Source organism: Filicampus tigris, chromosome 17 (assembly GCF_054856515.1).
Source record: "Filicampus tigris isolate MCC_2025a chromosome 17, RoL_Ftig_1.0, whole genome shotgun sequence".
NCBI classification, from domain to species: Eukaryota; Metazoa; Chordata; class Actinopteri; order Syngnathiformes; family Syngnathidae; genus Filicampus; species Filicampus tigris.
In genome coordinates this window covers 16,105,743-16,128,421 of record NC_141233.1, presented here as the reverse complement: position 1 = coordinate 16,128,421, position 22,679 = coordinate 16,105,743, and the positions used below count along the sequence as shown (strand labels likewise).

The 22,679-nt window shown below is 46.7% G+C and overlaps 2 protein-coding genes across 8 annotated transcripts in view; one reads left to right on the top strand and one right to left on the bottom strand.

Moving 5' to 3' along the window:
- LOC147133716 (replication protein A 70 kDa DNA-binding subunit-like) overlaps positions 1-20,908 on the top strand; it is a 34,826-nt gene extending 13,918 nt beyond the window's left edge. For 3 of the 5 annotated variants that reach the window (XM_086013321.1, XM_086013322.1, XM_086013323.1), the window contains 17 exons: positions 1,648-1,796; positions 6,646-6,693; positions 6,867-6,948; positions 7,021-7,126; positions 7,203-7,288; positions 7,576-7,659; positions 10,021-10,324; positions 11,706-11,808; positions 11,898-11,966; positions 12,692-12,884; positions 12,990-13,126; positions 13,622-13,770; positions 16,099-16,228; positions 17,585-17,761; positions 18,029-18,136; positions 18,498-18,584; positions 18,820-20,908. In XM_086013321.1, the coding sequence (XP_085869447.1) occupies positions 6,691-6,693; positions 6,867-6,948; positions 7,021-7,126; positions 7,203-7,288; positions 7,576-7,659; positions 10,021-10,324; positions 11,706-11,808; positions 11,898-11,966; positions 12,692-12,884; positions 12,990-13,126; positions 13,622-13,770; positions 16,099-16,228; positions 17,585-17,761; positions 18,029-18,136; positions 18,498-18,584; positions 18,820-18,957 (1,956 nt within the window). In that variant the 5' untranslated portion in view covers positions 1,648-1,796; positions 6,646-6,690 and the 3' untranslated portion in view covers positions 18,958-20,908. Of the gene's footprint in view, positions 1-1,647; positions 1,797-6,057; positions 6,211-6,645; positions 6,694-6,866; positions 6,949-7,020; positions 7,127-7,202; positions 7,289-7,575; positions 7,660-10,020; positions 10,325-11,705; positions 11,809-11,897; positions 11,967-12,691; positions 12,885-12,989; positions 13,127-13,621; positions 13,771-16,098; positions 16,229-17,584; positions 17,762-18,028; positions 18,137-18,497; positions 18,585-18,819 lie in introns of those variants that run through there. The other 2 variants (XM_086013319.1, XR_015081926.1) reach the window with 2 other exon arrangements.
- Positions 271-5,630, bottom strand: smyd4 (SET and MYND domain containing 4). 3 transcript variants are annotated; one of them, XM_086013317.1, is made up of 10 exons: positions 5,405-5,630; positions 4,653-4,803; positions 4,484-4,573; positions 3,383-4,202; positions 2,775-2,960; positions 2,359-2,501; positions 1,629-1,761; positions 1,443-1,568; positions 588-711; positions 271-515 (listed from the first exon to the last, which is right to left on the bottom strand). In XM_086013317.1, the coding sequence occupies exons 1-10, from the start codon at positions 5,536-5,538 to the stop codon at positions 392-394; spliced, it is 2,031 nt and encodes a 676-aa protein (XP_085869443.1). In that variant the 5' UTR covers positions 5,539-5,630; the 3' UTR covers positions 271-391. The 3 variants fall into 3 exon arrangements, with proteins under 3 accessions (XP_085869443.1, XP_085869442.1, XP_085869444.1); XM_086013316.1 differs by having other exon boundaries at positions 1,443-1,761; XM_086013318.1 differs by having other exon boundaries at positions 1,443-1,761; positions 4,684-4,803; positions 5,405-5,554.
- Positions 20,909-22,679: the final 1,771 nt, after the last annotated feature.

The following is a 22,679-nucleotide window of genomic DNA, read 5'->3' as shown; positions in this document are numbered from 1 at the left end:
TCTGACGTTTTGCACGGTGCGCGTCACATTTTGTTTGGAGGCGACACTAAGAGCGATGGAGCTGTGCACGTTTTTGCATTGCATGCAGCATACAATTGGTTACCTAATTCTTTATCTGGTGACTAAGAACAGCGGTTTACCTCCTGAAAGCAACCCTGCAAGTGTTTACCTGCTGATACCACTATTATTATGGGAGAGTTATTTTTTGCTAAAAGAAAATTGCACATTTAAAAAAAAGTCAAAAAAAAAAAACGAAATTTGATCAACAAATCGTGTTTAGTGAAAATGTGTATTTGAGCTTTGTTTCAACACAACAAATTATAGCTAATTCAAAAGAGAGACAGGTCAAGTAAAAAAAAAAAAAAAAAGATGGACTCAATCGTTGTTTTCGTCAATGGCGTAAGCAGGCCTCCATGGCCTGCAGTTCCTGCACTTCAGGGCAGAGGGCACCGCAATGCAGGCTGAGGAGGCGGCGCGCCTCAGGGATGACTGCCAGGGCCGCAGCTGTCGAGCCGCTGCGGGCAAGCCACCATGAAAAGGATTTACAAAAATGAATAAATAAAATTGGGGGGAGGGGCACCACTCACGCGTTGAAGTAGAGCTGCGCCAGCTTGGCGACCTGGCGCGCCATCTCCACGCTGTCCGCTCCGAAGCGAGCGGCCACGGCGGCGCCGCTGCGCTGCAAATGCTCGGCTGCGAGCGACCAATCGCCTGCTCTCCAAAACAAAACAAAACTGTGTAAATGTGCCGGTAATAAACTTTTGCATGTTTTCCATTTTGTTAATATGAATGAAACAATTTTGGTTATATTTTTATGAACGTTTATGTATTTTACGCACGATTTTAGTATCACAATCATTAAATTTTGTTTAATGAATGCAGTTAATTAATCATACCAACCAATTTTATGGGAATATAAGAATGTAACTTTTTATTTTCAGCAAATTGATAAAATACCTCATGTTCATGTTTTCTGTCATAAATTTACTAACTGTTGAACAGTAATAATCTATTTGTTTATTTGATTCACATTTTAAGGTTTATTATTTTTTATTTTTATAATGAAATAATTCATGCTCATTTTCAAATGAATTACTCATTTATATGGGAACTTTTGGCCAGTTTAAAATTGCTCCCAAGGTGAGTGAGCTGAACATTTTGAATTTCAAATGATTGAATTCCAACGACGTTGAATGTCCAACTGGGAACGAATGGCAAATTTGGGGTTGAACTTGAAAATGTTGAACTTTGGATACAATTTTTACAATGACAAAAACAATGGCCCGTGAGGCGTGAATTTTGGGAATATGTTGAAATCAGAAAGATCGGTTAATCGGATGAATTTCGCGGAAGCGGATGCGTGTCAAAATAACGTCCGCAAGACAAATGGGACCATTTGCAAACAAAAACAAACAAAAACCAGAGAACGAACTGAAGTCGACCTTTGTGCGCGTGCGCCCTGGCCAAGGTGTCGTCGGTGCGGCCGGCGAGCTCGTGCGTGCGCGCCGGCGTCACGCCCGTCCGCCGCCAGCGTGTCTGCGACCGCTCCAGCAGGGCGGCCGCCTCGCCTGCGGGAAGCACAATTAACACAAAGGCGGGTGGGCAGAGGGGAGCTGGCGACCACTCACCCGGTTCGTCCCTCTCCAGGAGATCGGCCGCCGCGTCCAAGTCGCGCCGGACGTCGCGCAACGTTTGGCTCAGCTGACCGCCGGACCACGCGCCGCCGCAGGAGCCGCACCTACGCTCGCCACCACTGGAAGGCTGATTGACAGGCGACCGCTCAGTTGGGGCTCCACGTATGTAATGCGACTGACTGGCGAGCCGTTTGTTCATTTGGATTATAAGAACCCTCTCACTGATTCTGGACGGGTCGCCAGTCCTCAAAGCGGAAGTCAAGTCAAACCAAATATTTTTTTTTCAAGAATATGTTCCCAGCAGGCCCACTAGTTTGAAATACGGCATTGTGATTCATTTTGAGTTTGTGGAATATAAGTTCAGCAGCAAAATGCACTCGTTTTTAGGCCATCTCTGGGGGCGGCCGTTTTGTCTTCTGTCGACTGAAAATGACATCACAACCGCTCACAACGACCAATCACGGCCGTGAGCAGTTGTGATGTCATTTTCAGAAGACAAAATGGCCGCCCCCAGGGATGGCTAAAAACGAGTGGATTAACACCTATTCTACAGACGCAATACTTATCAGAATGCCATGTTTCAACTAGTGGGCCTGCTGGGAACCTATTCTTGAAAAAATATGTTTGGGTTGACTTCCGCTTTAAGTGTCATTAGATGCCCGTCATCGCCTGGTGACCAATCGATACGCTAAAAGTGGACGCCACTGATGAGGAAATTCCCTACCACAAGGGAAACGTCGCAGCGGGCACACAAGAGCTCGTCCGGCGATCGCTCCTCCTGGCAGGCCTCGCAGCAACACAGGAAGAAGTACTGCTCCTGCAGGAGGCGCCGCCGCTCCCCGGCGACCATTCTGCCGCTGTGGGGCCCTGACGAAAAAAACGGTCAAATGATCAGTTTCACTCGAGGTTATTATAGTTAACAAAACTATGAAAAAAATAATGGAAAGTTAAAAGTGAAAATGCTTTTAAATAACGTAAAAAAAAAAAAGGACTGTAAAACAAGTTCGTAGAAATGACGGTAAAAAGCTGTCAAATAGAAGAGTCAAAAGCCCAAAAATCAAAAATTGGATGTCACCTTGGTAAATACTTTTAATTACTGTAAATCAAGAAATAATACAAATCTCTGGAGTGATGTCCGACCGTAGCAGTGCGCGACCTCTTGTCCGGGGCGGATGCTTGTGGCCGCCCGCAGCGTGACGGCGCCGCCGGCGCCGAAGCTCAGGCTGCTGTTGGGCCGGCACGAGTGGTTGAGGAGACTCAGCGTCGGGAAGACGGCCGTGGCCACCCGTCTTTCCTCAACGGACTGCACGGAAGCGTCGGACAAACCTGAAGCGAAAGACCCCGATTGGCTGGCGTAAATGAAAAGGATAACTTGACTCATTTCGCCATTTTCAACCGTCAACAGTAAATATTGTGTCTTGAAGAAATTTGGCAGCTTCATTATTTGTCATGTACAGTGGTAAAATACCACCTTGAAAAACATATTTTGCCACTTCCTGTCGATTGAAAATGACAAAATAAGTCAAGTGTCCCTAAACAGTTTATTCGTAATTTTTATGATTTACTCCCAATGTTTACTAACTTAATTTATGAGTGTACCATGGTCAAATGCAAAAAAGTCTTTTTTTTTTTCTTTTTTTTTATGACGTTAATTTTTTTATGTTCCAAAAATAATTGGTCAATTAATCAAGTTTCGAAATAATTGTGAGTGAGCGTGCAGCAGTGATCTGTGTGCGGGTTGATCTTACTCCCGGGTGTCGATGGCCAGGCGTCACCCGCATGTTCCATCATGACCACGGCCTGCGCGTTGCAGCGCAGCTGCAGCAGGTGCCTCAGCGCCGCGCCGCCCAGCAGCCGCCACTCCGCCGCCTCCTCCTCGCTGCCGTCCGCTCGCCCCGCGGGCAGTGGCGCCGTCCGGCCGAGCGCCAGCCGCAGCGTCGCCACGGTGACGGCGCACAGGAAGCGCATGCTGGGGCTGTGCCGCTCCACATGCTGCAGCAAGCCGAAGACGCCCGCGTACGCCGGAGAGGCCGCTGGAGAGGCCGCCGACCCGGCGGCGGCGGCGCGGATATCGGCGACGCCGGCTTTTAAGGCCAGCCTCAGCGCCAAGTGCGACAGGACGCCGGCAGCCGCCAAGCAGGCGCCCGCGGGGCACTCAAAGCGGTGGTGCTCCTCCCAGGCGGCGTCCCTGCAGCGGGCGGCGCAGTAGCGGGCGTACGAGCACCCGCCGCACGGGACCAGTCGCCACGTGGGCGTCAAGCAGGCGTGGCAGCGCCGGCGCTCCGTTCCCAAGGCGCCGCCGCTCGCCACCAGGACCAAGCCGTACGGCCTCTCGCTCAGGATCACCTCCCCGGCCGCGATGGCCTCCGTTGCCACCGCGTGGCGACCTTTCTCCGGGCTGAAGCGGACGGTCACTTTGGGAGACATCCCCGAGGGCTGGGCTCGCTCTGCGCGGGCCCGGCAGGACGGGAGGCGCGCCAGGCATTGAGCGCGGCGCTTCTCCAGCTTGTGCGCCAGAGCCGGCGGGTAGCCGCTCCTCTCGGCTTCCGACACGTCGTCCAGAGCGTCCTGAGGGGGACAGACCATGCCTTGACTGGCAACCAGTCCAGGGTTTGTCTTTTGATGCCCGTGAGCGACTATACGTGCACTTGAACAGGAAAGTGAAACACAAACGCTTGTGATGGACTAGAGCCACCAGTCCTGCGTTTGTCTGTACATGCCCTATGATTGATTGAGGAGTCACCAGTCCAGAGCTTGTCCATGGTGACTCTCTCAAATGTGTCTATATATGCCATGTGATTGGACGGCGACCGGTCCAGTGTTATTAGCGCCCATGACGATGTTCTCACCTGGTAGCGCTGCAGGTGGTAAAGTGCCGCAGAGCGATTGGCGTAGCACAGCGACAGCTGCTCCGAACTTCGGGGGGACAAACAGATGCCCTGCAGTGGCCGGAGACAATTCATGACCATTCATGAAGACGGAACAGAAAAAAAGAAAAAACGACAAGTGAAGGTAGACCTGTGAATAGTGCAGGGCGGCCTCGGCGTACTTTCCGCTCTTGAAGCTGACGTTTCCGTTCTCCCTGCATGCGGACGCCTCCCCGGCGTCCTTTCGTGCGTGAGCATGTCCTTCCGCCGAGATGCGGCGCAGGCACTCCGCATCGTCCTCTCTACAAACAAATAGTTACGTCATGGAAAAAAGCTACCAATGTTACTGCATCTGAGTTGCAGTGGACTGCACGTCTGGATTTTTGTTGTTGTTGTACAGATTATAACTGAATGTCGCCATGCCTACTGTTTGTTTTTAGTGTAATTCCACTGTCAGCCACTAGATGGCGGCACTATTTAGTTACTATTTAGTTATCCAATGCTCTTTCTTGCTCTCAATATATTTGGTTTTTATCTGTGTTTGTATGTCGTGTGTCGAAAGACCTTGCTGTAAACGCGATAAAAAACATGCCTCGGGAATTTTAAAGGAGAACTGTATCGTGGATTTCACTTTTTGCGGGGGTGCTCTGGAACGTGATGAAAGGAGGGGGGCACTTAATTGCATGGTCGATCATCATCAAATCTCGGCGCACAGTCTTGTTGTTATACTGCCCCCTGGTGCGCACACCGGGAGGAGCAGCAAATTGAGCACAATGAATTTGAACATGAAATCATGACGCACAAACACACAATTGGCATGAATCCTAATGGATATAATTAATACTGTGTCAAAAAAAAAAAAAAAAAAAAGAAATCCACTGGATTGGCCAACAATCTACTTACGTTGTCACACTCAGGGCGCTTTCAAAGACATCTTCAATTTCAAGCAGGGACTTAAAACGTTCCCTGACCTCGGGTTCGAGTCCGGCCCACTTGCGAGCAACGTGGTTTTGCCACGGAACGCATGGAAGATCCATTTAGGACAAACTACAATATCGTTTGCATGCCGCAAAGCCAGCGAGCAGCAGCCATATTAGCAGCGTTGTCACGTGACGGGTAAGACTTGGCCTTCAAAATAAAACACCATTACCGCCTTTCTCGGTTTCAGTCCTGAAAAATGCATGCTTTATTCGAATCGATACATAGATTAAATAGTCAATCGAATTCGTGTCATTTAAATTTTGTTTATATTGTTCGAAGAGTGGTTATGCTTCCACATATTATAGTTGTGTCTTCTATTTTATTTTATTTTTATGTTTAAAAGCAGAATGTGGCATATCCGGTCAAGACACCGATATGCATGACTGTACCGGTGTAAAACTGAGCTTTCGAAATAATGCACACCGCTTCAATTCGGATTCTTTTGCGTACATTGATGTTTTTATATGTTTGAATGATATATTTGTGAAATAAAGTTGATTTTGAACAGTTGTTGTTATATGAGTCACACTTGGTCTGGATTGTATTTTTGGGTGGGCGACCTGTATTTGTTGTGGAAGCATAAATACAGCATATCCGGTTCGTGTTGTTTGGTCACGCCAGCTCCTTCGAAAGTTTTCTGTTCGTTGTAAGGGAGCTCAAATCTTGAATGCTCGCGAAGGTTTTTACACGGAAACATGAGCGCCCAACTCACGCAAGGAGCGATTGAGGTAAAAGCAAGCCCGACACAGGCAGAAGCTTGCCAATCGGTAAAATGGCAATTAGCCGCAAAATGCTATCACGCGGCGAGGGGAATTATCCTTCTGTCATACTCTACTTTTACATAACTTGACGCATGTGATTTATGTATAAAATGTGCTCTTTGAACGAGAAGCCTGACCACAAAACCGTTTTCCTCCATTCTTGTTGTGCTTGTGACGTCATCTATTTTCCTTATTTGACATGCCACGTGAGGATAAATGTTTTGTAAATAATTTCTTTAGAAAAAGAAAGGTGTGTTTTCAAACTGAGTATCCTGAGCTTTTGAACTTGACACAGCCGTCTGACTGAAATATTATTAATGTGGCCACTCGAGTTGTTGAAAGAGCCACTTGGGTGCGTGACGTCACTCCTTTTGAACCTTTGATTTTCTTTCCCTGTGTCAGGCACTGTTCAACGAGTCTCCGGTCAAAAACCCAGTGCTGCAGGTTATGGTGAGCCAGTCCAAATGTAACTCAGTTTTGAGACATTAACGGGGACGAATTATGGGCTTTGACGTATACAAATATGGTAGTTGACAAGAAGTGTGTCATTGTTAATGTGACCTCTCCAGGGTGTAATTCAGTCTTGTCACTGATCTAAGTCTTCCCTTTCCCCTCCCTCCCAGAACATCCGTGAGTACCCGGCCGTCAAACAAGGCCACACCAGGTGCCGCTTGAACCTGAGCGACGGCGTGCGCAGTTTGTCCTGTGAGTCTCCACAACACGCGCGTCGAAGCACGCGTTAAGTTGCCTTGGCGGTGAGTGCATTTGTGTGCGTAGGCTTTTTGCTAGCGACGCACTTGAACCACCTGAGGGAAGCCGAGCTGCTGGAGCCAAACTGTGTGTGCGTGCTCAAGAAGACCATCTCCTCCTATTTATCCGGAAGGTAGGTGTGCGTCTTGTCTTGTGGTTTGTGTGGATTGACGCTCACTTGTTGGTGTGTGTTGTCGGTCGCGTGACAGGCGTGTTGTCGTGGTGTTGGACATGGACGTGTTGCAGACTGCCGCCGAGACGGGAGGGAAGATCGGCAATCCCACACAGTTAACCGGTGAGGGAAAGATTAATGGGGGAAAAATGTTTTGATTTCACAAAAAAAATCCAATTACGTGTTTTGATTTTGATTTTTGTCTTCAATTTTTTTTCTTCTGGTCTCCCATCACTTGGAGAAAAAGCAAATGGCAAAAACAAGTTTTTGGTGTTTGGGGGATTTGCTTCCTCCTGACACCACAAAAGCGTTTTTTCCCAGCGTTGAACTATAGTCATCATGAATTAAAAAAATAAAAAATAAATAAAAATACAACACTCTCCCAATGTATGGATTGGTTTGCCCCGCAGATCAAACTCCAGGCCAGCAGGAGGCAGAGCCGAGCACCTCCAGGTCCGATGAAAATCCCGGGTCCTCTGGATACGGCACAAGCAGTAAGTCGCGGCCTCTTTCACCTCGCTGCCATGCGCCAAGGTACAGATGAGTTTAAAGTAGCCGTGCATCTGATTATCTGAATGCGTGAAGCCGCAGCAGCTCTGTACTTTGTCCTACGTAGGCCTCTGATGTGCCGGTTTAGCAGAATCTCTTCGTGAGAGCCGATTGAGGGCTTGGAATTTGGATTCATGTCAAATATCAATTGACTGGTATTTCTGATGGTGAACAGCAGGTGGCGTCATATATCCGTTAAAGAAAAGGAGCCTGAAAACATGATTGGATTCCTTTTGGTTTGTTTTGATCGTTTTCCTTATTACCGTTTGTCTTTTATGTGTGTAACTCCAACCAACACTGTTATTGTTGCTCATTTTTAGACGTAGTTTGACGTGTGAAAATTGCACATTGGACCAATTAAAGGCAATCAAATAATACATTGTTAATGCACTACTGTTATAGTTACTCTTGAGCAATCATTGCAAATGGAAATGTACTAAAAGGGTAATTAGGGCATGTCTGATATTTTTTGGGGGGGAGGGTGGCAATTCCGACAATGATTAATTAGAAAAAAAAAATACAACTCAATTTTATTTATATAGCGCATTTCATAACAGCAAGAGCTGTAACAAAGCACTTTACAAACAATACAATAAATAAACAAAAAAAAACAATAATAGGCTGTGATACACATATTAATGAATATAGATATATGAATAAAAGTATAAATGAATAAAGCCAATAAATTAACATAAAACACTATATACAATTGACACCGGAAAAGAGCCGAAAATTTCAGGTCCGATCAAAAGCCAGAGAAAAAAAAAAAAGTGTCTTCAACCGGGTTTTCAAAATGGACAGAGAGGGGGCTTGCCTAACAACTAATGGGAGGTCATTCCAGAGGGAAGGACCGGCAACAGAAAAGGCTCCATCCCCTCTGAGGCTCCGCTTGGTCCTCGGCACCTCGAGCAGGGGCTGGTCCGCGCGCCTGAGGCTGCGGGAAGGTGCGCGCGTGGGAGTGGAGCTGTTACCGCGGCGATGCGGCTCTCGTTAATTGACGGCCGTTCTCCAAGCAGAGTTGCCCTGCCGTTTGCCAGATGTTTTACAGCATTTTGCCAGACGGATGATTGTGTTTTCTAATAATATAAGCACAGAAAGAAAGTGTAGACGCTCTTCTTTCACTTGGAAAAAAAAAAAAGTCTGTCCCCAAAGAAAAATGTCAAACAGAACTAACTTTGATGCTCTAAAAAACAAGACTGAGAAAGGACGTTTGATGGCGAAATCAAGATTTATTTAAAGATACGCAACCAAGAAATATTCCATGAGCGATGGGCTAGGCTGCAATCATAAAAAAACACACAAAAAAAAATTACCAAGGATAAATCATACCACTCTGTGTGTAGTTGAATCAAAATATGTGAGTTTCACCCCACGTAAATTCCGTTTTCCCACCATCTTGCTTTTTTTTGGGAGCTGCACGCGCACATGTCAAAACGGCCACGTGATCCCCGCAGGTCGTTGCGCAACTCAAGGCCGCGGATGTCCTTGGGTGGCCGACGGCTCAAATTGGCCACTGGCCGGCGGCAAGCCTTGAGGTTGTTGCCCCCTCCCCCGCTGAGCGAGGAGGGGGCGGGGGGGTTGAGCTCACAGTGGGCGGCAAAACAAAAACTTTTTTTTTTTTGTGTGTGTGTGTGCGTGGCCATTGTGGCGATGACATCATGGACGTCCTGCCAAGAGATGAGAAGGAAAACTTTTCTCGAGCGGACGCCAAACTAAAAGTGGTTCACAGCGGGAGAAGGGAGCGAGCCCTGCTGCCAAAACCCGCCACAATTTGCTATTTGAAGATCGCGTGGACCAAGGGTGCTCACGTGCCCCCGATCCAGCCTGCTTTCCATCTCGCCCTACCTGAACAGTGAACACACTTGATACAAACGATCGCAATCGTTATCGGGCTCGTGCGAAGCTCGCTGATGAGCGGATCATTTGAATCAGGTGTGTTGCAGGCAGGTGAGAGGTGGAAAACAGGCCGGAGGGGGGCTCTTAAAACGGAAGTCACCCCAAACGTATTTTTTTTTCTCAAGAATATGTTCGCAGCAGGCCCGCGAGTTGAAACGGGGCATTCTGAATCCTTTTGCGTTTGTGGAATAGAAGTTAAGCAGCAAAATGCACTCGTTTTTAGCCATCTGTGGGGGCGGCCATTTTGTCTTCCGTCGACTGAAAACGACATCACAACTGCTCACGACGACCAATCACGGTGGACCCGTTTTCTGAATCTGATAAGGATGAGTTAAATGAGTGAATGAATGCATTGCTTTTCCCATTTTTTCTTTTTTTATTTATTTATTTTTATTTTTATTTTTGCCAAGGTTGTGGAAACTTTCCGATGCAGAGCTCCCCCACGAAGGCTCCTGGGATGGCGTCCCCCATGCAGGCCCCGCCCATGAAGCAGTCACCTATGAAAGGGTCTGCGACGGCATCGCCCATGAAGCCGTCGCCCCCCATGAAGGCGTCGTCTATGAAGAGGTCTGCGACAGTGTCCCCCATGAAGCCGTCGCCCCCCATGAAGTTATCGCCTATGAAGGGGTCTGCGACGGCGTCCCCCTCTTTCAGTCCCTCCATGAGTCCAACCAAACTGACCCCAATCTACCAACTCAACCCGTATCTGAGCAAGTGAGTTGGTGCCTTCATTTGACTGCTTTCTTTACTTCCTCCAGGCCTGCATTCTCAATTCCTTTTCACTGAATCCTCATTAATTCACAAATTGACCTCTTCAGAAATGTTTTTTTTTTTCACCTGTTGGATGTTTTTATGCCATCAGATGGCATCTTTGTGCCAAAAGTGTATCGGACGGGGCCAATACCAGCCTTCTTTCAAGGTATCGGATCCCCGCGAAGGCTGCCAATGGCAGCCACTGATACTTAAAAGTGAAAGAATCTGCCAGTCGTTGGCATTACGCTGCAAGCGGTTCAGCGAATCATTTGCATCAAAAAGACAGGTCTTTTGTGTACAATTTGCTTTTATTTTGCTAATTGCAATGGTATCAAAAGTACTTGAGGTATCAATACTTGGTATCGGGTACTTGGCAAGAGTGACCACTCGACTTGGAGTGGTATCAAACATGCCGCATTTGAATGCTTCCTCGATTCCTCTCCCTCCCACATGCATCCGTTTTGCTCCCAGGTGTCCATTTGATGCCTTCAATTCCCATCTGAAGCCTTCTGTGAATCCTTTTCGTCCTTCAGGCTTCCATTAGACTCCTTTCAGGGGCGGAGCCAAGCGTTGTTCTCGGATGCACGCGGTTTATACGAGTTCATGGGCTACCTTGTCGTTCTGCCTGCGGGGCCTGTTTAAAAAAAAAAAAAAAAAAAAAGTACAGGGACTGACATTTTGTGCTGCTTGTGCGTAATTTATTTCTTTTATTTATAGTAAAATTGTTTATCCAAGTACTTGAATTTACCTTAAGATTATTTTAAGATATTCTTGAATTAAATGTAATTCATTGTATTGATTGGATGGATTTTAATTTACCTGAAGATGATTATTTTCTATTTTCGTGTGATTGAAGGGTTGTTTTAAAAAAATAAATGAATAAATAGAGAAGTTGCTACAGTTACTCAGTACTTGAGTCGTTTTTTCACCAAGTACTTTTTTTTTTACTTTTACTCAAGCAATTATTTGTATTATTCTAATGTAACAGTAATTTTACTTGAGTACAATTTTTGTCTACTCTGCCAAAAATGAGATAGGACGTCGGCCATTTCAGTCATGTTCAGCAGTCCTTCAAGGGCCTCGTGCGGGTCAGCTTGAATGATGATGATGATGATGATGAAGAAGAAGTCGCCATGTTTTGTTGATACGACACATGAATGCCGTAACCCCACAGAAGCAGATGGAGACACCATATGGACCCACGTGTCCCCATCGCGCCAATGGAAACGGATGTGAATGCGTTGCATGTCGCCTGGATCGTTTGCATCCATTTCCTCACGCACGTTGCAAAACCTTCATGCGCCGTCACGCTTTTGAACACGTGCCTTCGTTTGCCTTCCAGTTGGACCGTCAGAGCCCGAGTGACCAACAAGTCGGACATCCGAAACTGGAGCAACTCCAGAGGGGAAGGGAAGGTCTTCAACTTTGAGATTGTGGACGAGAGTGTGAGTATCGATGTGAAAACATGCGCGCGGCACATGTCGCGCCTTTGCTTCAAAGTGGCGTGGCGCGGCGCGGCGTTCACTATGCGCAGGGGGAAATCAGGATCACGGCCTTCAACGACGAAGTGGACAAGTTTTTCCCCCTGGTGGAGCAAAACAAGGTGAGGGCGTTTTTCTTTTGACCTTTCTCAAGCATCAGTGCAGATGGGGCTGCGTGATGCCTTGGCTTTAGTACAGTGCTACCTCTACTTAGGAAATGAATTGGTTCTGGAGGAAATTTAAGTAAATGTGAGTAGGGACGCGTTTTCCATGTAAATGCCCTAATCCGTTCCAAGCCCCCCTAAATTCAGACATAAATGTCTTATAAAGAATAAAAATGCATCAATACATGTTACAATTAGATTATTGCACAATAAATGAGTTGTGCAGAATGAAAAAAAAAAAACAAAGAATAGAGTAAAGAATAAAAATGATGGTCGTTTACCTTTTGAATTGTGGTTTTTGCCCGGCGCTTCGTAAAGAACCGATTTAATAACGTGGCGACTGTCGATACATTACGGTCATATTCTTTGGCGAGATCAACCCGATCTATTTCTATTATCTCTTGCTTTGTTTGTATGGACAACTATGGACTGGCTATATCAATAAAATGGTATTGTATTGTTCTGTGTGGAGGATAAAGAATACATGGCCTGTCGTTCGGCTCGTAAACCGTGTCACTCGTGTCTCAAGGCAGCCCTATCTATGTTCAAAAGCTTAACGGTGAATTTTCATCTTCCAACACTGCATTGGTGATGCCACTCCTCCTTTTGGAGCGAGCGTGGCAAATGAAGCCAAAGTAAAAGGCGAAGCAAAGGCGGTCATTGAGAATGTCTCCATGTGGCAGGTCTACCTGATCTCCAAAGGCTCGCTAAAGTTGGCCAACAAGCAGTTCACGTCGCTGAAGAACGACTACGAGATGACGCTGAGCGCCAGCTCGCGCATCGTGCCCTGCGACGACGGCCGGGGCGTGCCCAACGTGCACTGCCACTTTGTGCCCATCTCGCAGTTGGAGGCCAAAGATCCCGACGCCATCATTGGTGAGGTTGATTTAAAAAAAAAAAAAATGTTTAAAAGCCTGCAAAGACAATTATGTTGCCCCTTGCAACTTGTTAATTTTTTTTTTTCCTCTTTGGACTCGGCAGACGTGATCGGTGTGTGCGAGGAGGCCGAGGACGTGGCCCTGGTCACCACCAAGGCCGGCAAGCAGCTCACCAAGAGGGCGCTGGCGTTGACCGACTCCAGCGGCAAGATGGTGACGCTCACGCTGTGGGGGGAGCAGGTAATGATCGGCAAACGTCAGCGCCGCGAATCACCCCTGAGAACGAAAGGACTCCAAAATGGCCGCTCCAAACCCGAACTCCAAACGGATGACCATCTCGGGCTTTTCGTACATGGCACCTCAAGATTTTTTGGGGGATGGGTCTACTCGTGATAAGACAGGCCTTGGCAAATTTCACGTCACTTGGCCAAACTGGCTGCAGGGGCCGAATTGCACCGATACCAGCTAACAGTATCGGTGCTGATAGCAGCCTTCTTTCAAGGTATCGGTACTCGCGACAGCCCGCTTGTGGACGTTTTACCATCTTTCTGAGACTTTTATTTTGTGGGTCTACTCTTGTTGGACATGCCAACCAAATGTTATGTTGCGCTATGAATTTGGCATCAGGACCCGAATTTTCCCGACATTTGCTCAAGTTGTTGTTTGCTGCCGTCTTGGTTCTTCGCCCTAACGTGGCCGCTGTGGAACTAAAATGGCGTGTCGTTGCGTCTCCAGGCGCAGAAGTTCAACGCTTCCTGTCACCCGGTGGTGGCCATCAAAGGGGCACGCGTGTCGGCCTTCGGCGGCCGCTCGCTGTCGGCGCTCTTCAGCTCCACGCTGATGGTCAACCCCGACATCCCCGAGGCCTTCGCATTGAGAGCCTGGTGAGTGAGGTCCCTTCTCCCCAATTTCCAAGAAAAGCCCCTTGTTTTTGTTCTCAAACATCTTTTTTTTTTTTTTCCCTGGAAATTTACAAATTTGTTTTTCGGAAATATACAACCTTTTTTTGGAATCGTACGGCATTTTTGGGGGAGGGGGTTGGTTTACAAATTATTATTTTCTACAGTGTCCAAAAAAATCCCACTTTTTCAGTCATGACTTTTTTCTTTACACAAAAACTTTTTTTTTTTCTGAATTTTTTTTTTTCCTGGAAAATATTTTTTCGTCATCTAGCTTTTTTGTCATTTTTTTTCCCCTAGAAATATACCAATTTTTTTATCATGAATTTTTCCCAGATTTTTTTTTTCCTCCAAAATAGGATTTTCTTAAGTGCATTTTTTTTTTTGGTCTAAAATAGACAACTTTTTTTCTAATTGTTTCCTCTAATTTATGACTTCTTTTTTTTCCCCTCGAAAATATACAACTCTTTTTAGAAATCTTATTGCGCAGACTTCACCCTGGACTGGTCGCAGGTCCAACACCGCACATCCAAAGAGAGGACTGGTCGCCAGCCAGCCGGGGCGCATTTTGGCAATCAGGAATCCGACTTGCGTTCACACCTCTAGAGAATTCAGACTTTTAAATGACCCTAATATTAATGGCAACTGCGTGGCGGCCGTGCTAACTACTAGCCTAGCATGCTACACCCGCAACACACCAAAGCCCCCGATCCGTTCCTGCTCCCTCCAAACGTTATTCGAGTGTCCCCAGCAGGCCGGAGAGCGGCTGTATTTGCTAGCTCGCTCGCGCGCGTTTGTGAGAGCAGATGGGAAGCTCCAACGCCGAGCTTATTCGTCGGCGTGTGGTGCGAGGATGTGGAATGGTGACTCATCTCGTCTTCAAGGCTGCATGCCAGGGAATAGGAATTCTTTAGTCTGTGCTACTTTGGCGCGCTCGCCGTTTTGCGCGCTCGCAATGTGCTGCTTGGACGTGCTAGCGTAGCTTAGCAGCTCGCCAGAGATTGTACTTACGTAAACATGGCCTGTTTAGCGTTTTTTTTGTTTGTTTGTTTTTTGTTATCCCCCACCATTTTGAAGACTTCCCAAGTGTTTTAAAATGTCCGGCGTATGTTTTACGGGGAAATAACCCAAGGATCGACAATTGGCCCACATACTGCTGGGCAAATGGCAAACAAGCCAGGCTTTTGTTACCATGGCAACCAGTGGGCAAACAAGCAAAGGCCCGAGAGAATGAAACCGTTTCGGTTGCGTTGAATTGCGTTCTCACTGCAGCATTTCGTCAGCGAATTACTCGTTTGACACAAGTGAGTTCGCCGCTCACAGCCAGCGTCTGATGTGTTTTGTTTTAAAAAGAAATCTATATTTTTAAAATTTTCCACAGCATAATCGCGTTGTCGGCACCGTGTGAAAGTAAAAAGACATTGGTGTGGCCTGCTCAACGTCGACCAGCTTGAGTTGATTGGTCAATTTGGGCGATCAAATTCAGTCTCCTCTCCCTAACAAAAAAAAAAAAAAAGAAGTTTTTTCAGAGCAACGAGCCAGTGGAAAAGGCGTAGGGTGAAGCTGCAGCTTCTTGAGCCTACGCCCACTTTTTTTACATAACAAAAGCGATTTCAGCAAAGAAACTCGATGACCACAACGCGCCAACACAAAGTTCATCATCTCACGCTGCAGAATTAACTCATAGAGAAACCCCAAAATGTTTTCAAAAACAAAACATTGTCTTTTACGCTTGGTTCTTATATTTAGTCAGTACTTTGAGTTGAAACATTCTTTGAGAAGCAATATTTGCACTCCAAATTGACATCTTGATGAGGGACACGCTTGGTCCTCGTCGTGCTTTTTGAGGACACCGGTTGCCCTCAAATCGTGACTTAAAAAGTGTCTTCGTTTTCAAACAGCTTCTGGATGCTCTTTGATACGGTAATGATATTATCTACTTTGTGCGTTATTTGCGCAGTATGGAATTCGACGGTCATAACATTTCAAAGTATTTATACAAGTCAATCACGGGTTTGTTGAGTCGATATATTTAGCTCGATCAATTACTCTTCTAGCTTTTTTCAGTGTACTCAGTTCACTTTCAACAGTATTCAGAAGCTGTTTCATGTGTTTTTGCCAGCACAGCAGAGAGCCCTTTGGTCCGCACATAAAACATATTTGAGTATTCTTGAAACGGCGCTTCTAGCATTAATATACAATATGAATCATTTAGGGGCATACTACAGACCCTTGAGGTGCCCCTTGAGTCATCTTTAATAGCTTGTCCGTACGCGTTTCATCCAGTTTTCACGTTGCGCATGCGTTGCGCAGGTATAACCAGGTTGGCCACGCCCAGGGCAGTCAGTCCTTGACGAAAGTCCGCTCCGCGAGCGGCGAATTCAGGACCAACTGGAAGACGCTGAGCGACGTCAAGACGGAACAGTTGGGGCACGGCGAAAAGGTGAATGTTCACAAGTTGAATATTTAGTCACGGTCAAACTCGGCGTGTTCATTTTTTCCAATGAAAATGTCACCAACTTGACTATTTGCTTCATTTGTTCTGATCGAAAGGTTGCCATTCTTCCATGGATAAAGTCAAAAATTGCGTTTTGAATGAGCAAATCTCACATTTTCTTTTTCATGGTAGGCAAGTTTGCCTCTGCGAAAAAATGTCCAAAATTCCAATTTTTTTAAATTTAATGTGCACAATCAGGAGTACATTTATTTATTTTGGTAAGAGGTAGAAATTATTCTGAAGATTACTTAGTAATCTTTAATCTGGTAATCTTCACTTTTTTTTTTTTTTTTTTTTAAATTTCTTCTTTTCCACGCAGTCTTCAAAATATTGGCCATTGCGGTGGCGCGAGCTCGCGGAGCCGCTTCGTGTTTCAAGTCTGCTGACACACTTGATTGATTGATTGATTTTGGGGTGCCTGTCCACCCTGCCGCCAGCAACCAGCGTCACACGCACGAGCGCCCCGGTAAAGGCGGGGAAAGTGAATCTAGCGAATCACTTTTTGAAGCGACGCGCACGTGTATTACATGTGCTGCATGTGCGTCTCCGCGCCGTCCCACGCAAACACGTTTTGCCTGCCGCTGAGAACGGAGGCAATATTTTGCGGGGCCGATTGTGTCTGCGGGATTTTTGTCGCCATGACAACCGCGGAGTGCACTTCTGGGGTTGAACGGCAAGCAAGAGCCTTCAACTTGCGGACACGGGAGCCCAGAGTTTGGAAAAGGAAACGAGCAAGGCCATAAAAGCAGAGATTCGCCGCTCGCCGTTTCTTCGCAAGATGCGTTGCTTGGATTTGGTACCAGGCGCTTTTGTGCGCGTCACTTACGAGGTTTGTTTCCACGACTGTTTTTTGGGCAATAGCTTGAAAGCGGCTCTGAATCTTCACCCATCCCAGATTTCAAGTCATGTTAAAATGACTCCTTGCATATTCCTGGTGGTTGCTTGAAGCCGGAAAAGGCAACCGGCGTCCCATTGCCCGATTAGCATTTGTTGACTTGGTTGGTAGCTACTTAAAAAAAAATTGCGCGCATGTATTAGCGTTTCAAATTGGAATCGTCATCATTTGTTAACCCGTGCGAAATTTCAAATGTTGGAAATGAAGAATGATGACCACGACTGTAGTTCAAGCGTGAAGGCATTTCAAACGCTCGGCTTGGAAGTATTTTTTTATTTTTTTTTTTGCAAGTGTGTCCTTGGTATTAATGGCGCTAACATTTCAAACGGTTAAGGTTATGGTTTGCGATTTTTTTTCTCGTTATGGTTGGCGGCGTATTTCATGTGTTTGTGTGTACGTGCGTACAGGCGGATTACTTCAGCTGCGTGGCGACGGTGGTGTTCGGCCGCAAGGAGAACTGCCTGTACCGGGCCTGCCCCGGCGAGTCCTGCTACAAGAAAGTTCACCAGCAGGACGACGGACGCTATCACTGTGACAAATGTGGCAGGGACTTCCTCAACTTCAAGTACAGGTTCACGCTCTCTGTGAGCACACGTTCGCCTCAAACGTTTTCTCTTCCCATTTTGCCTTCAAATGAACTCTGCAAGTTTTTTTTTTTTTTTTTTTCTTTATCTCCGCCCAAATCTTGATTTAACATAGAAAGAAAAAGCAAAATTAAGTTATTTTTTAACAAGGTTGGCCCTTTTTTTTCCCCTCCCTCCTCCTGTGGGATTTTCTCTCATGCTGCCATCTAATGTGGGAGAAAAAAAAAAAAAAGAATTTTTGTGAAAACATCGTCATCTTGCGATCAGGTGAACTTGGCCGACTTTGGGGACAACATGTGGGCCACGTGCTTCCAGGAGACGGCCGAGACCTTGCTGGGGATCAGTGCTGACCAATTGGGACATCTAAAGGACACGGTAAAGCACACGCGCACACACACTCAATCAATCAATCAATCAATCACATTTTATTTATATAGCACTTTTCATACATAAAAATGCAACTCAAAGTGCTTTAAAACATTCAAAGCAAAACATAGAATTATCTTCAATCAAAAGAAAAGATAAAGACACCAACAAGTCGACTTGAAACCGGCACATGGCACCACTAATCCTGGACTGCGCTGGGAAAAAAAAAACAAAAAAAAAAGTCAATGATGTGCTGAATCGAATTGAACCCGACTTTTGTCACATTTCGGTGGTTGCAGCTGTGTTAGCGTTAGCAATGTTAGCATGTTGCAGCCACTCGCTTTGCAAACTCTGATTATTTTTGCGCCAGGACGAGGACGCGTTCAACAAAGTTTTCCAAAAAATCCACTTCAGCACGCACGTCTTCAGGAACAGAGTCAAGCTGGAGACCTACAACGTGAGCGCGCGCACACACACACTCATAAATTATTTAAATATCGGCTTAAAAAAACAAAAAAAAAGCATCCTAAAATGTTGTAAAATCACACATCAGTTATTGTCAAATTTGGTGACTTAAAAAAAAAAAAAAACACATCATACCAAAAAAAAGAAAAGCAGACCAAAGCACGTCTTTCTAAACGCCGGCGGTTGCTTGAGTGGTTGTTGTTGTTGTCGTCGTCGTTGTTGTTCAGGACGAGTGTCGCGTGAAGGTGACGGTGTTGGAGGTCCTCCCCGTGGACCAGCGACAGCACAGCAGGAGGCTGCTGGACAGCATCCGCACGCTGGCCTGCGGCAACGCGCGCCCCAGCCTCGGCGCGCCGCATTATTGACCGCAAGCCGCGCCGACCCCCCCCCCCCCACCCCCCACCCCCTTCCAATCTCATTTTTGGACTTGATTTTTCTTAATCTGATTGTCACTTTGGTGGCATGTGGACTTTGTTTGGTAAGGTGCTGATGCAGACGCTCTTTGTGCGCGCGTGACTCATAGCGTGTGTTTGTTGTGTGCGCGTGGGCTGCTTGGCACGTTTTCCTCGCAGAAAAGGACGCCTTTGTTAAGACCAACCAGAGACCGAGAGAGAGAGAGAGAGAAAGAGAACAAAAAAAGTCACTAAAACGAGTTTGTCGTCCTCACAACGTTTGCTGGTTTTGTATCCGACGACGCGCTACGAATGTATCCGGATGTGCAATGGCGGCCGGAAAGTCCCAATTTTGCGGCAACGTATTTTCCTAGTTGCAGCTTGAAAATGTCCACTTTGCAAGTTGCGACATAACCCAACTTGCCAGTTGTTGGCGCTTGGAAATTTCCGCCACCTGGAATGCACCCGAGTTGGGAAATGTGCTTTCTCCAGTTTCCTGAATGCACTTTTCCTACTTGTAGGTTGACTACAATTTGACTTTATTTTATTTTTTTTTACCTGGAATTGAAGTTTGAGTCGTTGGCATTTGATAACTGGAGAATTGAGGCACTTTTCCTTGTCGACAATTTAAATGTCCCCAATGCATTTTAAGCTACTTTGAAGTTCCCGCGTTTTCTGGAATGCATTTTGCCAATTTTCCCAGCTACTTGAAATGCAGTTTGATGCGTCGCCGTTTGGAAATGTTGTTGGCGGTCCCAAATGTCCAGTTTCCTGGAACATACTTTTCTTCCCCGAGTCGAAATGTGGAAATACTGGAAATGACCTCCTTGTGTTCCCTGGATGCACTTTTCCTCGTTGTAAAGTGGAAATTTGCTGATTTGAGTTTTCGAAATGCCTAACCCGAAATGTAGTCGAGTTGAAATTTGGAAACGTTTCCCAAATGCAGTTTTCCCAGCGGGAGCTGGGATCATTTTCACTTTGTTTGAGTTTGCACTTTGAAATGCACTTTGATGCAATCGTAGGCCAGAAATGAATTTTTGGGGAAACGGGCGCTTGGCTGAACCTGTGTCGTTTTGCTCAAGAAGTTTGGGAACGGGAATGGATTCCTTCCTTTCCGGTTTCGTTTTCAAAAGCACATCGTCGAAGCCAAGAGTTACTTCATTTTTCTCTATTTGGTGCGGCAGCGTTGCATAACACCAGCGTGCGACGCCTGTGTTTGCTTTGGACGACAATGGAAGAGCAGCTGAGCGCTTTTTTTTTAAAGGAGTCCACAGTCAGAAGTAGTGGACCTTATTCCAATTTTTTTTTTTTTTTTTTTTGTTGGACATTCATTCCCGCGAAATGCGATTGACTCTGTCAAAGTGTGGCGGTTTGATTGGCAGGCGGGATGAAGGTGTCGGGGAGGAGGCGTGAACACTCGGAACGGGAAAGTGACGAACGTGGGAGGAGGAGGCGGTTGCCACGGTGACGGCAGTCGAGACTTCCAAAGATGGAGCGAAGGTGGAGGAGTTGTGGATGGGAGGAGTTAAAGGCCGCTAAGTTGAAAGCCATCACATGCACTCTGGCCCATAAATGTCGGCACACGGACACAATTGGCCTCTTCTCGTCTCTCTCGGCGATAAATGTGCAATGAAACCAACAAGGTTCAAATCAGGTGAAAAATGCCGGAATTATGGACAAATTTCACCTTGTAAAAATGAGGCAGTTTAACATTTTTAAAAAAAAATGTTTAAATGTATGAAAGTGACAAATTATTCCAAAATCAATCACTTTTTCCTTGTAAAATTACAAACATGAAAATGACTATTTTTTTTGACAAATTGGGGTGTAATATTGTTGAAAGTGTCAAATTACAAATAGTTTTTCATTTAAAAAGAAAGTTACCCACTGAAATTAAACCTTTCTTTCCCCTGTAAAATCTCAAGATATTGTCGTTTCATTTTTTTAATTTTTTTTATTTAATTTTTTCCCCTTCTTGACTTGTATAACTATCCACTTAATTTGACTTGGAAAACGCTGGTTGCTTTTGCTTTTGGTCACCTTTGGGTGGTTCATTGTCCAACGTCCGACATGGGCATACGGCTGAAAACGAGCACGTCATCAGATTGCCCGAAACACTTTCCCAGTTGTCCTGCATCAGCCACACGAAGGATCCGTTGAGCTTGAGTGTCCCAACGACTTTTGCTCCTGCCGCCGGCCTTCCCCGCCTGCGCGTCCGTCTCGCTTTGATGGACGGGTGGGAACTGGGCAGGCTTTAATTGAAAACCGTAACGAGAACGCCGCCGCCTCCTCGCGAGAACCGCTGCAGTTTCGACATCTCCCACGCCCGCAGTAGTTGTTGTGAAAGTGTTCATCTGGTCGGGGAATGTTTTGGTTTTAGCCGAGTGACAAAAAGCCTGATTGCGATGCCCGCCCCTCGTACTCCCCCGCCTTGTCTTCATCTCCTCCTCCCGCTGCACCGCCAAGCCTCGTCAGCCTCCGCCAAGAAAATGACTGCGGCGTGCGTGCTAACATTGCTAACGCTAGGACTCTCTCTGACCTGATGCGCCCTCACCGCTAACACACCCTGACAACAACTGTGTGCTGCATATTTGATAGGACAGTGAAAGTAGGACAGCAAACAGGCCCAAATACTTGCTTCTCTTTGTCACCTTGTTTGCCGATTTATCATTTCCTCTTGCTGGCTTATCATCAACGTGCCTCGGGTCTCATTTGTGAGCAAGTCTGTTACACACAAACACACGCACGCACGCCAACAGCAGGACACAAGTCGTTTGAGGACACCTTCGGTTTATTTTTATTTAGAAACAAATGTGTGGGGGGCAGAGGAGGAGGCGAATGACGGGGAGATTGGAGGAGGGGAAAGACGAGGAGCTGGGATGGGACGACGGAGGACGCGGCGAAAGGTGAAAGGTGGGGGAGGAGGCGACGGCGGCAGGTGGACGAGGTGAAAATGGACAAGACCGGAAGGCTGGAGGACAGAGGGGTAGGTTAGGGTGGAGAAGCGAGGAGGTCAACAAAGAGCTGAGGACGCAGGTGATGAGTGAAGAAGTGAAGGCGGCAAGGAGGTCAACGGGGACGCGATGAGAAGTGCAGGTGGAAAGAAGAGGCAAGAGGGGCTCGGATGCGGAGGAGGAGTGAAGTGAAAACCAAAAAGAGGGGAGCAGGAAGAAGGGCTGAGGTTGCGGGAGGTGAAGAAGTCAACATGGTCGGTATGCTTTGCGATCTGGCCGGACCGACAAAAAAAAAAAAAAAGGGACATCATCGCATGCTTCCACGGCGACGTCGTCGCGCAACCATCGCCCACACCTCTTTGTGCCTGCCTTTGCCAGATTGAGATCTTGGGAGTCCAAGACCAAAGACGAGGTCTGAGATCCGACATCGTAAGACCAAGGACCGTGACCAAGACCATACCCATCACCTATGGCCAAGACAATGACCTGGACCGTGCACCATGGCCCCGAGACCATGCCCGGGGGCTAAGCGGCCTGTTGTTGTTCTTGTAGCATTTAGCAAAACCTTCGGAATCTTGACTACGTCTCCAAGCTGGAGAACCGAGAGGTCTAAGTTAGGCACGATCGCTGCGTTAGCACCTTTCTGGTCACGTGGCTTTAGGGGGTGTTCGTTGTGGTGTGTTCCCTCCCTTGTGGGCGTCTCTCAAATCTCAAATAGTATTCGGCAACGGTCAAATGGAG